The sequence below is a fragment of the Polypterus senegalus genome, chromosome 13 (genome assembly GCF_016835505.1).
Source record: "Polypterus senegalus isolate Bchr_013 chromosome 13, ASM1683550v1, whole genome shotgun sequence".
Classification (NCBI taxonomy): Eukaryota; Metazoa; Chordata; class Cladistia; order Polypteriformes; family Polypteridae; genus Polypterus; species Polypterus senegalus.
In genome coordinates, this window is record NC_053166.1 from 161,497,499 (window position 1) to 161,513,504 (window position 16,006).

The 16,006-nt window shown below is 48.2% G+C and overlaps 1 protein-coding gene across 14 annotated transcripts in view; it reads left to right on the plus strand.

The window, feature by feature from the left end:
• mapk8ip3 (mitogen-activated protein kinase 8 interacting protein 3) overlaps nucleotides 1–14,677 on the plus strand; it is an 86,905-nt gene extending 72,228 nt beyond the window's left edge. For all 14 annotated transcript variants that reach the window (XM_039776183.1, XM_039776184.1, XM_039776181.1 and 11 more), the window contains 8 exons: nucleotides 1,332–1,399; nucleotides 1,650–1,798; nucleotides 2,142–2,313; nucleotides 5,426–5,539; nucleotides 9,092–9,130; nucleotides 10,953–11,132; nucleotides 11,674–11,820; nucleotides 13,790–14,677. In XM_039776183.1, coding sequence (XP_039632117.1) covers nucleotides 1,332–1,399; nucleotides 1,650–1,798; nucleotides 2,142–2,313; nucleotides 5,426–5,539; nucleotides 9,092–9,130; nucleotides 10,953–11,132; nucleotides 11,674–11,820; nucleotides 13,790–13,911 — 991 coding nt within the window. In that variant the 3' untranslated portion in view covers nucleotides 13,912–14,677. The remainder of the gene's footprint in view (nucleotides 1–1,331; nucleotides 1,400–1,649; nucleotides 1,799–2,141; nucleotides 2,314–5,425; nucleotides 5,540–9,091; nucleotides 9,131–10,952; nucleotides 11,133–11,673; nucleotides 11,821–13,789) is intronic.
• Nucleotides 14,678–16,006: the final 1,329 nt, after the last annotated feature.

Below are 16,006 nucleotides of genomic sequence, written 5' to 3' on the forward strand. Positions count from 1 at the left end.
AGATCTTTTCAGAGTTACTTTGAGGATCCCATGCTGTCTGTCACTCTTCAGAGGAGAGTCAAAGGGAAGGAAGCACAACTTGTAATTGACCACCTTAAATACCTTTGACCACTCGTGATTGGACACTCCGGTCTATGAAGTTCAAGGCTTAACGAGCTCATCCAACCAAGTGATCAGCATTGAGCAGTGACAGGCATTCAAATCAGCACAATGACAAGGGGACCCATATATGTGCACAGCCAGGATTTCACATTTGATTTAATTTCATACGACTAAATACTGCGTCACTAAAAATCTTTGTTCGGAAAACACCGCAGTACTCCTAGGAAATGAAAGACACACCACTGTCATCTTTTTAGTTGAAAGTCAATTATTATGCAGGCTGAGAGGGGCTCCAAACATTTTCATATGACTGTATCAATTACTTACCTGCTGTTATGGAAGGGTTAGTGTGATCGTTTTGTGCTCCTCTTCTGGGTGTGAATGTCTATCTTCACACAGTTTATGAGGTCAGAGAATCTGTTTTTCTTATTAGAATTGAAGTTTCAGCGCCAACTTTTGTAATCTTGTAATTTTAAACTAAAGTGTTTCTGCTGCCATTTTGTCTTTCTGTCACTTAGGGACACTTTGTTGTTGGTGGGCAGGGCTACAATCTGCTAATTTGTGCCAGACTGAAAGGTCACATGACACCGCACTTCATTGTCCGAGTTCACAGATAAACTCTTACGTCCCTTTGTGCTAAAAAAAATCTAATCTTCTAATGTAATTTTGGTTACAATCTCGTTCGCAAAACGTTTGACTTTGAATTTTGCCCAGTGTCGTGGTTTTGTTGCCCGTGCTGGCTGCCGCCCGGTGTTTGACCTTTTTTCGTAAGTCCTGACCACATCTTAGAATACAGGGCCTAATATGGAGTACTGCATGCAGTTTGGGTCTCCAGGCTACAAAAAAGTAAAGCAGCACAAGAGAAAGTCCAGAGAAATGTTTCAGGAGTTACGAGAAGAGACTGACCGACAGATGGAGACAAAGAGGCGTCATGACTGAGGTTTTTAAAATTATGATCCCAGCTGTTGGTTTAAAATGAGATGGGCAGGAACACGGGGGGCACAACTGAAAACTTGTTCAGGTGAATCTCACACAGATTTTAGGTTTTTCTTTGCACAGAGAACCACAGACGCATGGAATAAATGACCAAGTAGTGGGGTGGACAGGAGGACTTTAGGGGCCTTCAAATCTAAACTCCATGAGCGGCATTGGCAGGCTGAATGGCCTGCTCTTGTCCAGATCTTTCAAACGTTCTAATGTTCACTGAAAGGCCTTGTTGTATTTTTCAGGCATGTGAAGGGGAGAGTGCTGGTTGCCTTAGCAGATGGGACTTTAGCCATATTCCACCGAGCTGAAGGTAAGTAAGCACCTGGCTCTTCGTGGATGGCATGTGGCCAGTGGTATCTTGTGCATTCAGCTTGCAGATGACCAACAAGTTGTCTAGGCCTCCTGTGGAGGAGCTTGTCACGTGTATTTAAAACAGTGCCGATTATTCCCAAATACTTTTAAGAGGTGTCACATAGGAGAGATTGGGTTAGAATAAGAAAGACAAAGTGGCCGGGAAACTAAGATACTTGAGTCTGATGTCTGTGTAACTCTGTTTGTAGATGGACAGTGGGACCTGAGCAACTACCATCTAATGGACCTTGGCCGTCCGCATCACTCTGTCCGCTGTGTGGCTGTGGTACATGACAAGATCTGGTGCGGCTACAGGAACAAGATCCATGTTATCCAGCCAAAGACCATGCAGATTGAGGTAGCGTTGCCTAATGTCTGGAACAGGTGAAGGATGCTGATTGTGAGTCCGGTGGTCTTAAGAGATGTCACCAGTGGTGACATGACGTGGCCTAGCGGACCGTATTGTGGTAAAGAACGTGTGTGAGTGTGAGTAACGTGCAGTGCAGATCCGTCCAGGGTTTCATTAGTACTGTTACACTGCTTGTTTTTGATTTATCGCTACCCAAGTTACATTTGGGCAGCCATTCGTTTTCCTTTTTTTATGCACACCAAGTAACCCTGTGACTAACAAAAACAGCCACTTAACTGAAAAGTGACCATCTGTGATTTCACCGGCTTCTGTCTTGGCTGCCCCTTTGCAGAAATCCTTTGATGCCCACCCAAGACGAGAGAGCCAGGTGCGCCAGTTGGCATGGATTGGAGATGGAGTGTGGGTGTCTATCCGTCTGGACTCGACTCTACGGCTGTACCACGCGCTGACACACCAGCACCTGCAGGATGTGGACATTGAACCATATGTCAGCAAAATGCTAGGTGAGCTATGGCCCCCGTAGCTGACTTGGGGTCCTCAAACGTCATGCTGAGGGTCAGGTAGTGAGCCACATACGAATAATCAGCTGGAAAAGAAGAAGCGGTCCAGTCATGGGAAGAAAAAGACATTTTAGATAGATAGATAGATACTTTATTAATCCCAAGGGGAAATTCACAAACCTTTTAAAAGGTTTTGATGCCCTGGTGCAAATGTGTGATCTTTAGTATTGCATTCCTACATGTGGTGTTGAATGTCTGCATGCCACTGCTGTGATACTTAAGGCAACGTCCAGAATGACTGCAGGGGGCTAAACTGGCGACATCCTTGCAAAAAGATGGCTTTGCAGTGGCTCCTGGCAGCCAGAGGTGACCGCTTTGAGCGCTGTCTCTGTATTCCTGACGCCAGCCATAAGTCCTGTCAACCATTTATGTGTCGAAGCTTCCCAAAGTTCGTCAGTCCACCCTGATTGTTGCTCATTTTGGACTCTTCGCTGTCTTCCATTTTTGTCTCTTGTGTGGACACTGAGTCAAGCCAAGACCTTTATGTGTCCACAGTACAATTCACCCCCAGACTAGCAGAACGAGTAAAAGAGCCACAACTGACAGCGAGTACACCGCCACATCAGGTGACAGACAGTGGAAACGGCCGTTCAGTTTTCAGTTGCTGAGTAACCTTATGACCCGAGGACTTCATGAAGATAGATTGTGTAGTTGGGTCATGTGACCCGAGGCCGAACGTTTTGGGCACTCGGGCGAAGAGAAGGGCCGAGCTGTCAACTGACCACCTCTTGGTAATGAGTTGGAATCAAAGCGAGGGGCAGAGGCCTTCAGGGTGGGGGACTTCTGTTTGGGACAAGTTCAACTCCTGCCTCCCAGAGATCTTCTGTTGTGAGCAGAGTGAGGTCGGGGACATTGAGTCTGAATGGAGTCTCTTCAAGACCCCAGTTGTGGAAGCGGCTGCTGTGGTCTTAAGCTGGTTGAGGCCTCACGTGGTGGCAGCTCTTCTCCCTGGCGCAGTTGCTGGTGGGTCTACGTGTTTCGTAGATTTGGTGAAAGCTTATGGCCGAGTCCCACAGTGTGTGTTTTGGGAGGTGCTGCAGGAATATGGGGTACCAGGGCTGCTCTCACGTGCTGATCATTTGTGGTTTGAATGGCGAATACTTGTTGTTAAGTCAACTTTGTTCACTGTGGGTGTCGGACTCCATCAACAGTACAGGCGTTTTCCCACTGCAGGAACTTTGTTTACAGGAACCGAGGAGTAGACCCTGTGCAATCCCACCGCACAACAGGAAGTGTGACCATCCATCCATCCATTATCAAACCCGCTATATTCTAACTACAGGGTTATGGGGGTCTGCTGGAGCCAATCCCAGCCAACACAGGGCGCAAGGCAGGAAACAAACCACGGGCAGGGCGCCAGCCCACTGCAGGGCACACACACCAAGGATAATTTAGGATCGCCAATGCACCTAACCTGCATGTCTCCACACGGGGAGAACATGCAAACTCTACGCAGGGAGGACCCAGGAAGCGAACCTGGGTCTCCTAATTGTGAGGCAGCAGTGTTACCCACTGCGCCACCGTGCCACCCAGGAAGTGTAACTTTTATGCAAAATATCTGACGTGCAAAGAAGAGAGATGTGGTGTGAAGTGAGGAGCGTTCAGGAGTTCACAGAGGACCCCATGGCACCGCGCCCAAGGAAGGCAGCTACGAAGGGTGATTGGGTGTGAACTGCGGTGCACCGATAAGTCCAAACTACTAACAGATTCGTAAGATGGCGCCAGTGCTTGTGGTCAACCAATCAGCACAATTCATCGCCCAAGCCCCACCCACAATAGAAAAATACCCTTCAGTAGGAGCTACAAAAAGTACCAGGAACCACAGATGTCCTGAGGTCCTGCAGTAGGAATTCTACAAATGAGTTTCTAAGAAGTCCTTGGTTCCTGGTAAAAGTTCCTGCGGTGGGAATGTGTCTGTTGTCTTGTTACCACTCCACTCCTGTTGGTGGCTTTCACAGACAGAATATCAAAGCCCAGCCCAGGACGTGAGGATGTCCAGTTAGGGGGTGCAGATGATGTCCTCTTGTAACCTTCATCACACTCTCAAGTGATTGCTGTTGATTGAGAAGCAGGAGAGGATGAGGAGCTTCACCTTCACGTCTGAGGTGGTTCTCTCTCAGATAAGAGTGAGGTGAGGTTGCAGGCTCCCTTAGTGGAGGAGTTCAAGTATCTAAGATGGAAGAAGAGCATGTGAGGGTCGACAAGTGGACTGGAGTGGCGGCAGATGTACTGCTTGCGTTGTACCGATCCATGGTGGTGAAGCAGGTGCTCAGTCTAAAGACAAAACTCTCGCTCCTGTGGTCATGAGCCGTGGGTAACGACCAAAGAAATGAGATCACGAGCTCAAGCAGCAGACTTGAGGTTTCCTTGCAGGGCCCGTGGGCTGAAACTCCATGTTAGGGTAGGAAGCTCAGAGATTCAGGAGAGCCTCAGAGTGGAGTCGTTGCTCCATTGATAGATAGAAGGGAGCCAGTTGAGGTGGCTTGTTCATACCGTAAGGATGGCACCTGTGCGGCTTCTCCTGGAGATGCTCTGTGTACGTACCGCTTTGCAGAGACCCTGTGGCAGACCTTGGACAATTTGGAGGGATTATATTTTTTGGCTGGCTTGGGTAGTACCTGGGAATTCCCCAGGAAGAGCTGGAATCTGTAGCTGGGTGGGGATAGGGAAGGTCTGGTCTGACCGGCTTGGCCTGCTGCCACCGCTGCCCTCACCAGGGAAAGGGGCTTCACAAGATAAGAGATGATCTAAGGATAAAAACTGTCCTTGAATTTTGTGACGTTAAGTGGTCCTGAAAATATCATTTGCCTCGTGACACTTGTCAAATCCACCTTCATGAGGCTGCCCTCCTAGTTTGTGCCCCTTGACATAAAGTATTTAAGACAGATACCAGGAAGCTCCTCTTCAGTTATGTAGTCGGAGTGCAGACCCTGATGACTTTTAACACATTTCTGGATGAGATGTTAGCTGAGCAGATACGAGTAGAAAAGTGTGAGTGGTCTCCTCTCCTCTGGTTTGTGTCATTTCTTACGCTCTATCTCTGTTGGATTGACAGGCACCGGAAAACTGGGCTTCTCCTTCGTACGGATCACCGCACTCCTCATAGCTGGAAACCGACTGTGGGTTGGCACTGGAAATGGAGTCGTCATTTCAATCCCACTGACTAAAAGTAAGTATGGCTGCGATCCCCACCCCGCCTTGGCTTTTTGCTCTGGGTCGCAGGGGTCCTCATGTTTTAGTTGTCTTGGTGGTCTCGAGGTCAGAGATGACCACAATAGCCTGAAGAAGATCTGTGTGAGTTGGGACTGGCAGGTTTTACACTCCGTGCTTTATGCCTAATTGTGTGTCCTTTAATGCTACTGAAGCTGGTCACAATGAGGGACCCCCAATAAAAAGTAAGACAATGAAATCTGTCCATAAACGGCACATATGCCAGCCTTGAGCAAATAAAATAAAAACCCAATGCCAGCTCTTGACTCTCCATCACTGGGTTGTGAATCCTGTCTCTGGATGAGATGGCGTACCTGTCGTCCTAATGAAACACCCAGTGGTTTCCATGTTCATCATCATCATCATCATCATGTAAGTTGTTCAGATGCTCTTTGGTGTCCTTGAGCAGTGACAAAAGCGCTACATGCAGTAAATATTATGTCATTGTCACCTTCTTCTGAAAGCCCAAAAAGCCTTTTCTGATTCTCGACTTGTGCTTAAAAATTTGACATTGAAGTTTTGCCTCTCGTTTTGGCTTTGACTACAGCGTGTTTCTGTCACAGCGCTCATTATTTAGCTATTTCTGAGTTTAGAGAGATAAGGAAAGAAACGCAGCTGGCACTTACCAGCATAGGAAGCCATTGAAAGAGTCCCTGTTGTTGATGGCAGACGATGAGTCAGCAAGAGACAAACGATGAACAACAGAGTACGGCAGGGCAGTGCAGAGCGACACTTCTGATGCCATCTGATCCTGAGTCTTCTGGGTAGGAAATTGTAAAGGAGCCGAGTTGAAAGTGAGAGGGGCAGGACACTGAGGCAGCAGTGAAGCAGCACAGGCCTCGTCACCTGAAGCCAAAGTGGACAAAAAACACACAAAGGTGCCACATACTGAATGGCCAGGGGCACTGGACTGCAAAACAGCTGATCACTGCGGAGTGTGCCAGGAGCCAATGATCTCAAACATGTTAATAGTGGTCTGAGTAGCAGAAACTCTCATTGTGTAATTATACATAAATATTATAAATTAAAAGTAATGGAGTATTTAAAATTAGTTTAAAAAAGGTAATGTGTTCAGGGAAGAAGTTTCAATAAACGTTTGGACAGTTACGGCAATTTGTGGCTTGATTGAAATATAAATTTATTCTGGGTCTGTAAAGACCCCAAGTATGTGATAGTGTTTGTTAAAAGTTCCAGGTGTACATGGGTTAAGGCGTTAGAGTTGAGGAAGTCAAACCTTTTTAAAAAAAAAAAGTGCCAGCTATGAGAAATAAATATTCATAATTTGAACCAAACATGTTTTCATCATTCCAACACCAGGATTGGATAAATGGCTAAAGAAAAAACTTAAATGGATGCAAAAATGACTCAAGGACACAAAGGGAAACGTCTAAAGAGCCACAACATTTATTTCTGTCGCACATTTTCATACAAATAATGAGCTGAAAGTGCTTTACATGATGAAGAAAGAGAAAAAAGAAAGTAAGAATTAAAATCAGAGAACACTAACATAGAATAAGAGTAAGGTGGTCCGATGGCCAGGGAGGACAGAAAAAACAAAAAAACTCCAGACAGCTGGAGAAAAAATTAAATCTGCAGGGGGTCCAAGGCCACGAGACCACCCAGCCCCTTCTACCTGACATCAATGATCTCAATCAGTCCTGTTGAGATTCAGGGTTCTCATGGAAGGACTTGGTGATGACGGTCACGTTACTTCTGGCCTTTAATCCATCAATGGAGGGACATCACGGTGCTTTGATCAGGTGGTGGTGGTGCAGGTCACAAATCACAGAAGAGAGAGTAGGAGTCAGTTTGGATTATGGAGCCACCATGAATAGTAATTAATAATTAGTATTAATTGAATAAACAGAGCATCAGGATTAAACTAAATGAAGTTATCAGAAAGTCATGTTAAAGTAATGAGTTTTCAGCAGTTTATTAAAGAGCTCCACCGTATCAGCCTGGTGAATTCCTATCGGTCCGCCGTTTCAGATTTGAGGTGCCAAACAGCAGAAGGCCCGCCCGCCTCACCACTTCTTTTAAGTTTCGCTCTTGGAATTCTAAGCAGATCCTCATTTGAAGATCTAAGGTTACGATTTGGAGTATAAGATGTCAGACACTTCGAGATATAAGATGGAGCGGATTATTGAAGGCTTTGTGAACCACCAGCAGGATTTTAAAGTCCATTCTGAAAGACACAGGTGACCAGTGTAGTGACGCTCAGACTGGGGTGATGCGCTCGGATTTTCTTTTCCCAGTTCAGATTCCAGCAGCTCCATTCTGCACTGGTTGTCACTGATTGATGTCTTTTTTTTGGTGGTCCTGAGAGGAGTGCGTTACAGTAATCTAGTCGACTGAACACAAACGCGTGAACTCATTTCTCAGCATCTTTAAGTGATATAAGAGGACTAACTTTAGTTATGTTTCTTAAGTGACAAAATGCTGTCCTAGTGGTCTGATGAATATGGGATTTAAACTTCAGGTCACAGTCAATAGTTACCTCTAAATTCTTTACCTCCGTCTTGACTTGTAATCCTAATGCATTAAGTTTATTTCTCATAACCTCATTAGCTCCACTATTGCCAATCACTAAAATGTCAGTTTTCTCTTTATTTAGTTTGATAAAATGACTTCTCATCCATTCAGAGACACAAGTAAGACATTAGGGTCAGTGAATCGAGAGAGTCGGGGTCATCAGGCGCTATTGATAAGTACGGCTGTGTGTCGTCAGCAGAGCTGTGGTCGCTCACGTTGTGCCCCGAGATAATCTTACCTAACAGAAGCATGTAAGTCGAAAAGAGCAGCGGACCCCGGATAGAGCCTTGTGGACCACCATATAAAATATCAGGGGTCTTTGAAGTAGAATTACCACAACTAACAAAACAACTGAAAACACAATGTCGCAAAAACAACCCGCGGTCCGGTGGGATCTTCCTCAAGGAAAAATCGGACAAAAACAAGTCATGCAGCCCAACGTGGTGCCCGCTGCCATTTCTAAGAGTGCGACTTGTTTATTCTGTCTATGAAGGCTTACATGGCGCAGGTCAGAGATTTGTTCCCATTTTGAGAAGGTGCCCACCTAACAAGTGGCCTGTTCTGTAATGCTGACCCTCAGTTAAATGACAGGAGACGAGCTCGAAGGAGTTTGAACGTTGGATTCAGATGTTCCTTCAAACTCTCAACACGGAGCTACAGAACTAAACTCGTTAATCTTAAAAAACCACAGAGAGGTGCAGACCCCCAGAGCGGGGGTCACCCGGTAGTTATTTAAATATTCATTCCATATTAGCACCCCCTACCCCCGGACCCTGAAGCTGCTCTCAGAACCATTCGTAATCCTGAGGAGTTTGAAAACATGAAGCTCAGCCGCCTTGGGGTTCAAGTCAGAAGTCCAAAAGGAAGGGGGGCTTGTTTTGAAACTCGGTGTGAGTTTTTGTTTGCTGTGCTGTGATGTGAGGGTCTTCTCATTTTCCTCCCTTTTAACCCTTTTCCCCCTTCCTCCACTCTCCTGTAGCTATAGTGTTACCCCGGAGGAATCCCCTGGGCCTGAGGGGTAAGTTCACGTTTTCCTGTCCTCGTGGTTCTCTTGTCATCTCTGTTGGGGAAGATGGAGGGGCGTCTCAGGGTCTTGACATTTTGAAAAGCACCACGAGAGCCCCACTCGCTGTCCACTCAAGATTTAGCATCAGATGTGGCCAGAAAGATTTGGGTGTGAGTCGGGAAAATGATGGGATGGATGGATGGAATGAGTGTGTATAGTTAAAAGCTCCATTGGAGATCATTGTGGGCAACTTGTAGTATTTAACCGTTCATGTAATTCATGTCAAGTGTGTAGCGCCACGTAGCATAAAGCTTGGTGTATAGCGCCACGTGGCACAAGCAGCATCACTGAGGGCTTGGCGCCCTGTAGAGGTCTTTGAAAGCTGTCTGCAGCACCCTGACACGTAGCGAGTGTGACTAAGGACTTTCTGGGGGTGACTTGGTGCCAGCTGTAGCCCACCCCTTTCTACTTGCTTGTGGCACCAGGTCAGAATGTGTTTGCTTTGATGTGAAGCCACAGGACCATCTCAAAGGGGAGGCCTTGCACTTTGGGGGGCTCCCTGTGCCAGCCCTGTTTGTTACAGTTTTGTGGGTTTCCTTGACCACATGTGCACAGAGTGCACGTCTGTCTGGGGTGTTTTTAGGGTCAAGGATTCTAAGAGGAACATTCGCTTCCCACTTGAGGGTGATAACAGATTAGTCCCGTTACGCCACAACACCATCTTTTGTTTGTTTCATGACCTTCTGGTGTTCCCATGGCGATCAACTCCCAGCATTCTCCAAGAAGCACGACACATGTGACGTCATCAACACGACCATATTTGGACGTTTCTTCGATATCCGAGATTGACAGATGTAAACCTTAAAATGCCTGCGTGAAAAATCCTCTCTTTTGTCACCTGCTATTTAAATTCCTTTCTTCTGTTATCTGGACTTCGATTTTTGGAGTGCACTTTCAGTTTCGTCCTTCTGCTTGTTTGGACTCTGTTTATCTCCCGGGCCTTTCATTTTGTTGATTCGAGGCCCATCGCTGGCTTAGAGTGTCACAGTTTCTATTTAAGTAGGACAGCGAGAGGGGGGAGTGGCCAGTGGTAAATAGAGAGGGTGTGGCTAATGCTAATTAAGCGGCGGTCTTGATGACGAAGCTGCTAGCATTGGCACACCTGAAGCAGCGGCAGTCGAAGCCCGTGTAGAACCCTAAGTGGGCTTGGCAGACATCGCCACTCGTTGTCCATAGCAGGTAGTTGGCATTATGAGACTCTCATGCCCTGTGGGTCCCCCTTGGTGTCTGGAGTGCGAGCCCCATCAGTTGTACAAATGGCGCTCATTTGCGCATAGATCAGGGACATTAAGAAGTGCGTGCCACCCATAGGTGTATGCAGTGTGCACACTTTTATAAACGCCATTGAGCGGGCATCGGTGCCCAGTCAGTATTATCAGAGTTCGATGACCTTCTCCCCCTCGTGTTTACTTTCATTAACGGTGCCCACTCATTATTATCATGATTTGATGTCCTGTCCCTCGGTGTCCGCAGTGCGTGCCCCTTAACTGTCATAAATGGTGACCACCTGTGTCATCTAATGGACAGACCGACTCTGACCAGATGGTGTCATTGACAGTTGGGCAGCTGCTTTGTCACCTCATCACCCACCCAACACCAGTCCCATCCTGGTCCTCTGCTCACCCTTGACATGGCCCTGTGGCTTCATCAGGGTGGCTTTGACTTTCAGGGCTGGCTGCCCAAATGAAGGAAGTGGCATTTGGCCTAATAAAGTCGGTGATGTCTGCTTTGCGTTACTAAACGACTCGATACTAATTACCTTTGGGTTTTCTAGCTACTAAAATATCCCCAACATCCTCGGAAGGTGGGCCGTCTGGAGGAGTCATTCACGTGTACGCCGACGAAAACTCCGAGGCCTCTGATGGCAGCTTCATCCCGTACTGCTCCATGGCTCAAGCCCAGCTCTGCTTCCACGGGCACCGCGACGCTGTGAAGTTCTTTGTGTCTGTGCCAGGTAAGAGAGCTGTCCGCTTCTGGGTTAGAGTAAGGGGTGCAGGGCTTGGCATTTAATGGGTTCTCCTATAACCAGTGACAATATGCTGGTTTGGGGCATCATGTCTTGGCATTTCTTCACCACATTCGACTTCCTGGGATTTTTCTTCCTCAGTTTCACAATCAGTTTGCTAAGTTTGGCAATAAGAGAAATGAAGCAGTGGAGCTCATTGTCATGCCACTCGCCTGAGAACCTCTGAGGTTGACGTAAATTGGCATTGTGATGTGGAGGGAGAGGGGTGAGTTCCTGGGGGGCTCCTGCGTTGCTGACCACAATCCTTATAAAATGTCTTCTCTCGTTGGACACTCCATGATCTCCATGATCCACGAGGGCCTCCTTGCATTGCCTTGAGAGGCTGCCCACGGCCACAGCTGTTTGTGGTGCGCTCTACCATTATGACATCACAAACACTTGGCATACTGGGCACCGCCAGCTGCTTCACATCTGCTGATGATGTGCGGGCAGCGGCCTACTGAGCCTCCTCCTCTCTGCCTCACTACAGGTAACGTTCTTGCCACCCTGAATGGCAGCGTTCTGGACAGCCCGTCGGAGAACCCCAACAGCACGGCGCCCAGCGAGGAGGAGACGCAGCACGTGCAGAAGGTCCTCGTGCTGAGCGGTGGCGAGGGGTACATCGACTTCCGCATCGGTGAGTAGAGCTTCTGGGAGGCCAGCGATGTGGTGAAGACGAGGGCTTACAGGAAGGGATAAGAAGGAAACGTGGTAACCGAGGGGGGCCGGGAACTGGGCGGAGGGGAAATAGTAAGACCCCCAGATGGATGAAGGTGAGAAGACAGAGACGAGCGAGGTGGGCGGCTCTCTGGCTAGGGGACCTAAACGCTGTTTTGAAGGAGTCCACAAGATTTGTGTTTCGGCCCCCCACTCTCTACTTCATTCATTTTATAGTAAAAAAGATTCCTAGGCGTCAAAACCCGTCTGCACGCATGTCCTGGTGACATCTCGGGCCCCCAGTTTGCACCCCTGGCACTGGCACTGGGAGAGCCGGTGGGTCAATTGGATGGTCGGACAATCAAGACAAGTGGACAAGGTGGGAGTGAAACGGGTTAGGGTTACGTCTGAAATGACAACGCTGGGGACAATAAAACAGCTGACAAGAGGGGAGCGGGGGGGGGCAGTGAAGAGCAGGACAGTAGGAAACGAGCCGGAGATGGTGCTGAGCAAGGCTGCTAGTGGGGTCTCTGTGTGTGTGTGTGGGTGGGTGGGACGGCCACGGACTTCAGTATGAAAGCACCTGCCACGGGCAAAATGCCAAGGTGGCCGACTGTTTCTGTAAACTGAGCGCCGACTTGTTTGTCGCCCACGCGTTACTTCTGATCTTCTCACTTGATGGTTCATTTCTCTGTGCCTGTGAAAAGCTCGTCACCCCCTTTGGAGGTTTTCACTCAGCCGGGGGCTTCGCTCGCAGTCCTGCAGGTTTTCTTTCCAGCCGGTTATCCTCCTTAGCTGCCGGTTACGACTCTCACATGTTGTGCTTTCACAAATCCTTGAGCCTCGTCTTCTGAGAGGGTCCTCATCTGTGGGTTTCGTGGACCACAACACATTTCCACCACACGATCCTCCCCTTCTCTCCCTCATTTACTTATTAACATGGACACTCCGCGATCACCATCGTCCCTGGAGCGCAGTCAGCTGGTTTTCTGTATTTCGTTATTAGCCGAGGCTGGTGAAGAAAACTGGAAACGGAAATCCAATACAATTTACGATTAAAACCAAAAGGCAGCAAGTCTGTCAGTCATCGTCCAACCCGCTATATCCTTACACAGCAGGGTCACGGGGGTCTGCTGGAGCCAATCCCAGCCAGCACAGGGCGCAAGGTAGGAACAAACCCCGGGAAGGGCGCCAGCCCACCGCAGGCTTAAAACTCAGTCGTTCTGAATAATAACAGGCGAGGAAACTGAAACTAACATAACGGAACACAGCGATTGGCAGAGTCCTAAAGATGGTTGGGGTGCCAGCCGGACCACCTGGTTTATAGTTATATAGAGAGTGGGCACACGGGGGCGCCACAACACAAAACATTGGGCTGTGAGTCGGAGTTGGGGTCACAAGTCAGACGCCACCCTCTGATATGCTCCGGGCCAGAAGGGGCGGTTTCTGTGGGCATCTTCTCAGAACGGCAGAGGACAGAAACAAGGCGGGGTGTGACGGCGCCCCCTCTCGCTCTGGGGTGGTACCGCATACCTGAAGAGAGCTGACAAGGTGGTCCTCAGGCGCACATGCGTTTGAATTAAGACATCAGGTGAAGTGAAAACCTGCAGCACGTCAGATGTTTTGTGAATTTGGACCACTTTGCAGAGATTTGTTTTCACTTTGACGTTAAAGAGTCGCCCACAGAATGTCAACTTTGTGTAACAATAAAATGTGAAGCCTTCCATGGGCTTGAATCGTTTTGCCAGGCCCTGTAGAGTGGCACTGAAGGCTGGAGCAGTGCCCTGGCTGAACAGAAGGTGGCAGTGGTGAGCTCTGCAGGTTTAATGAGGCATTCAGGCAGTGACTGGAGGTGACGATGTGGGCCCAATGACAACCGGGGTGGTGTGGTGGTCCTGAGGTAGAGCATTGCTGCATATTTGTCACAAACCTAACTGGTGTCATTCCAGGTGACGGTGAGGATGACGAGACTGAGGAAGGATCCTCCGAAGAGCAGCCAGTAAAGCCCATCCTGTCAAAGGCAGAGAGAAGCCACATCATCGTGTGGCAGGTGTCTTACCTCCAAGAATGAAGCCAAGGTCGGGCTCCAGAGATACTGTGAATGACTTGACTTGTTCCAACTTCCTTTCCCAGCCCTCTGGAGAAGCCGCAGCCCAGCCGAGTGACTGGAGATGTGGCCTCCTTGTAAAGGTCTCATGCGTTCTCATTTACTTGTTCGATCCTGAGATGGCACCTCTTTCCATCTGTACATAGCATCTGTATGGCACATACCTGGGTGGAGAAGGAAGGAAGGAGTTCCTAGTATTTGTGGCAGGAGGTGACCGTCGGTGGGGCCACGTGACATGTGCTGCCAGGTCTTTACCGTGGCGGTGTGTGCACAGCAGGTACGGGCGCCACTGGGCTGTTTGGCATCACTTACCCCATCCTCCGTGGCATCTTTCAGCTTGGCTTTGCTCTTGGACTTGTTCCCTTGGGGTGAGATGATGGGACCATAAAAGTCGTGCAATGCAAGTTCCTTTGCTTGCGTCACCCTTGAGAACCTTAATGGATCAAAACCAAAACCCAGCCTTGAATTTGCGACCCCGGAGCGAGAAGACGGCCATTGAAGCTTTGATCTCCTGCATTCCTTACTGCTGTCATGTCCGATACCCGCCTTGTGCTTTAATGGAAACGGGAGGAGGCGCGTTACCTGCAAACCCATGGCTTGATGTCCCAGTCTACAAAGAACAACATGTTTTAAGAAATAACGTTTGCTGTAAAATTCTGTCCCGGCTTCCCCCCCATGTTATGTAAGAAAAGTGTCAAACATGTATTAAACATATGTGTGTTGCGAAGTACCGCTGAGGATGGCGCCTCTTTAACGGGCACAGCGAGAAAAAAAAACCCCAGCATGCTCTTTAAAGCAGTCAAATTCAGAGTTTGGTTTGAAGTGAGAGGTCAGGTGCCAGCTTTTCATGTTGGCACAACACCAGCAAGACATGACTGGCAGCAAAGGGTTCCTGTAAAGAGCTGCTGGATTACCAACATCCTGGGCAGGGGGCTCACGTTTGGTGTGATGGGAGGCTAACGCCCTGTTCATTCAAAGTGGCACCAATCAAAGTTTGGCTGCTGTTCCACCAGTTTTCGACTTCCTTATGTGCAAAAATATCATCTCTATAAATGAATATATATATATATATACAGTACAGATAGATAGATATAAATTCTAACATCTGTCTGTCTGTCTGTCCGCTTTTCATGAAGGAACTACTTGACTGATTTTGATCGCCTTTTTTCTATCATTTTCTTGAACATTCCGGTTGATTTTGCGACTTCTCTCATAGTTCACTTGTGGTACCAATTTATTTACGCTAATCCAAGAGGGGGGGCTGTGGGCCGAAGGGGGGAGGGGCCAGGCGGGACCCCCTCGCTGTCCAGTTTTACTTCTACACGGGTGGAGCCGTGGGGGACGGCTAGTCTCTCTCTCACTATATATATATATACTGCTCAAAAGAATTAAAGGAACACTTTTTAATCAGAGTATAGCATCAAGTCAATGAAACTTATGGGATGTTAATCTGGTCAGTTAAGTAGCAGAGGGGGTTGTTAATCAGTTTCAGCTGCTGTGGTGTTAATGAAATTAACAACAGATGCACTAGAGGGGCAACAATGAGATGACCCCAAAACAGGAATGAATGGTTTAACAGGTGGAGGCCACTGACATTTTTCCCTCCTCATCTTTTCTGACTGTTTCTTCACTAGTTTTGCATTTGGCTACAGTCAGTGTCACTACTGGTAGCATGAGGCGATACCTGGACCCTACAGAGGTGGCACAGGTAGTCCAACTTCTCCAGGATGGCACATCAATACGTGTCATTGCCAGAAGGTTTGCTGTGTCTCCCTGCACAGTCTCAAGGGCATGGAGGAGATTCTAGGAGACAAGCGGTTACTCTAGGAGAGCTGGAGAGGGCCATAGAAGGTCCATAACCCATCAGCAGGACCAGTATCTGCTCCTTTGGGCAAGGAGAACAGGATGAGCACTGCCAGAGCCCTACAAAATGACCTCCAGCAGGCCACTGGTGTGAATGTCTCTGACCAAACAACCAGAAAGACTTCATGAGGGTGACCCAAGGGCCCCATGTCCTCTAATGGGCCCTAGCTCACTGCCCAGCAGCATGCAGCTCGAT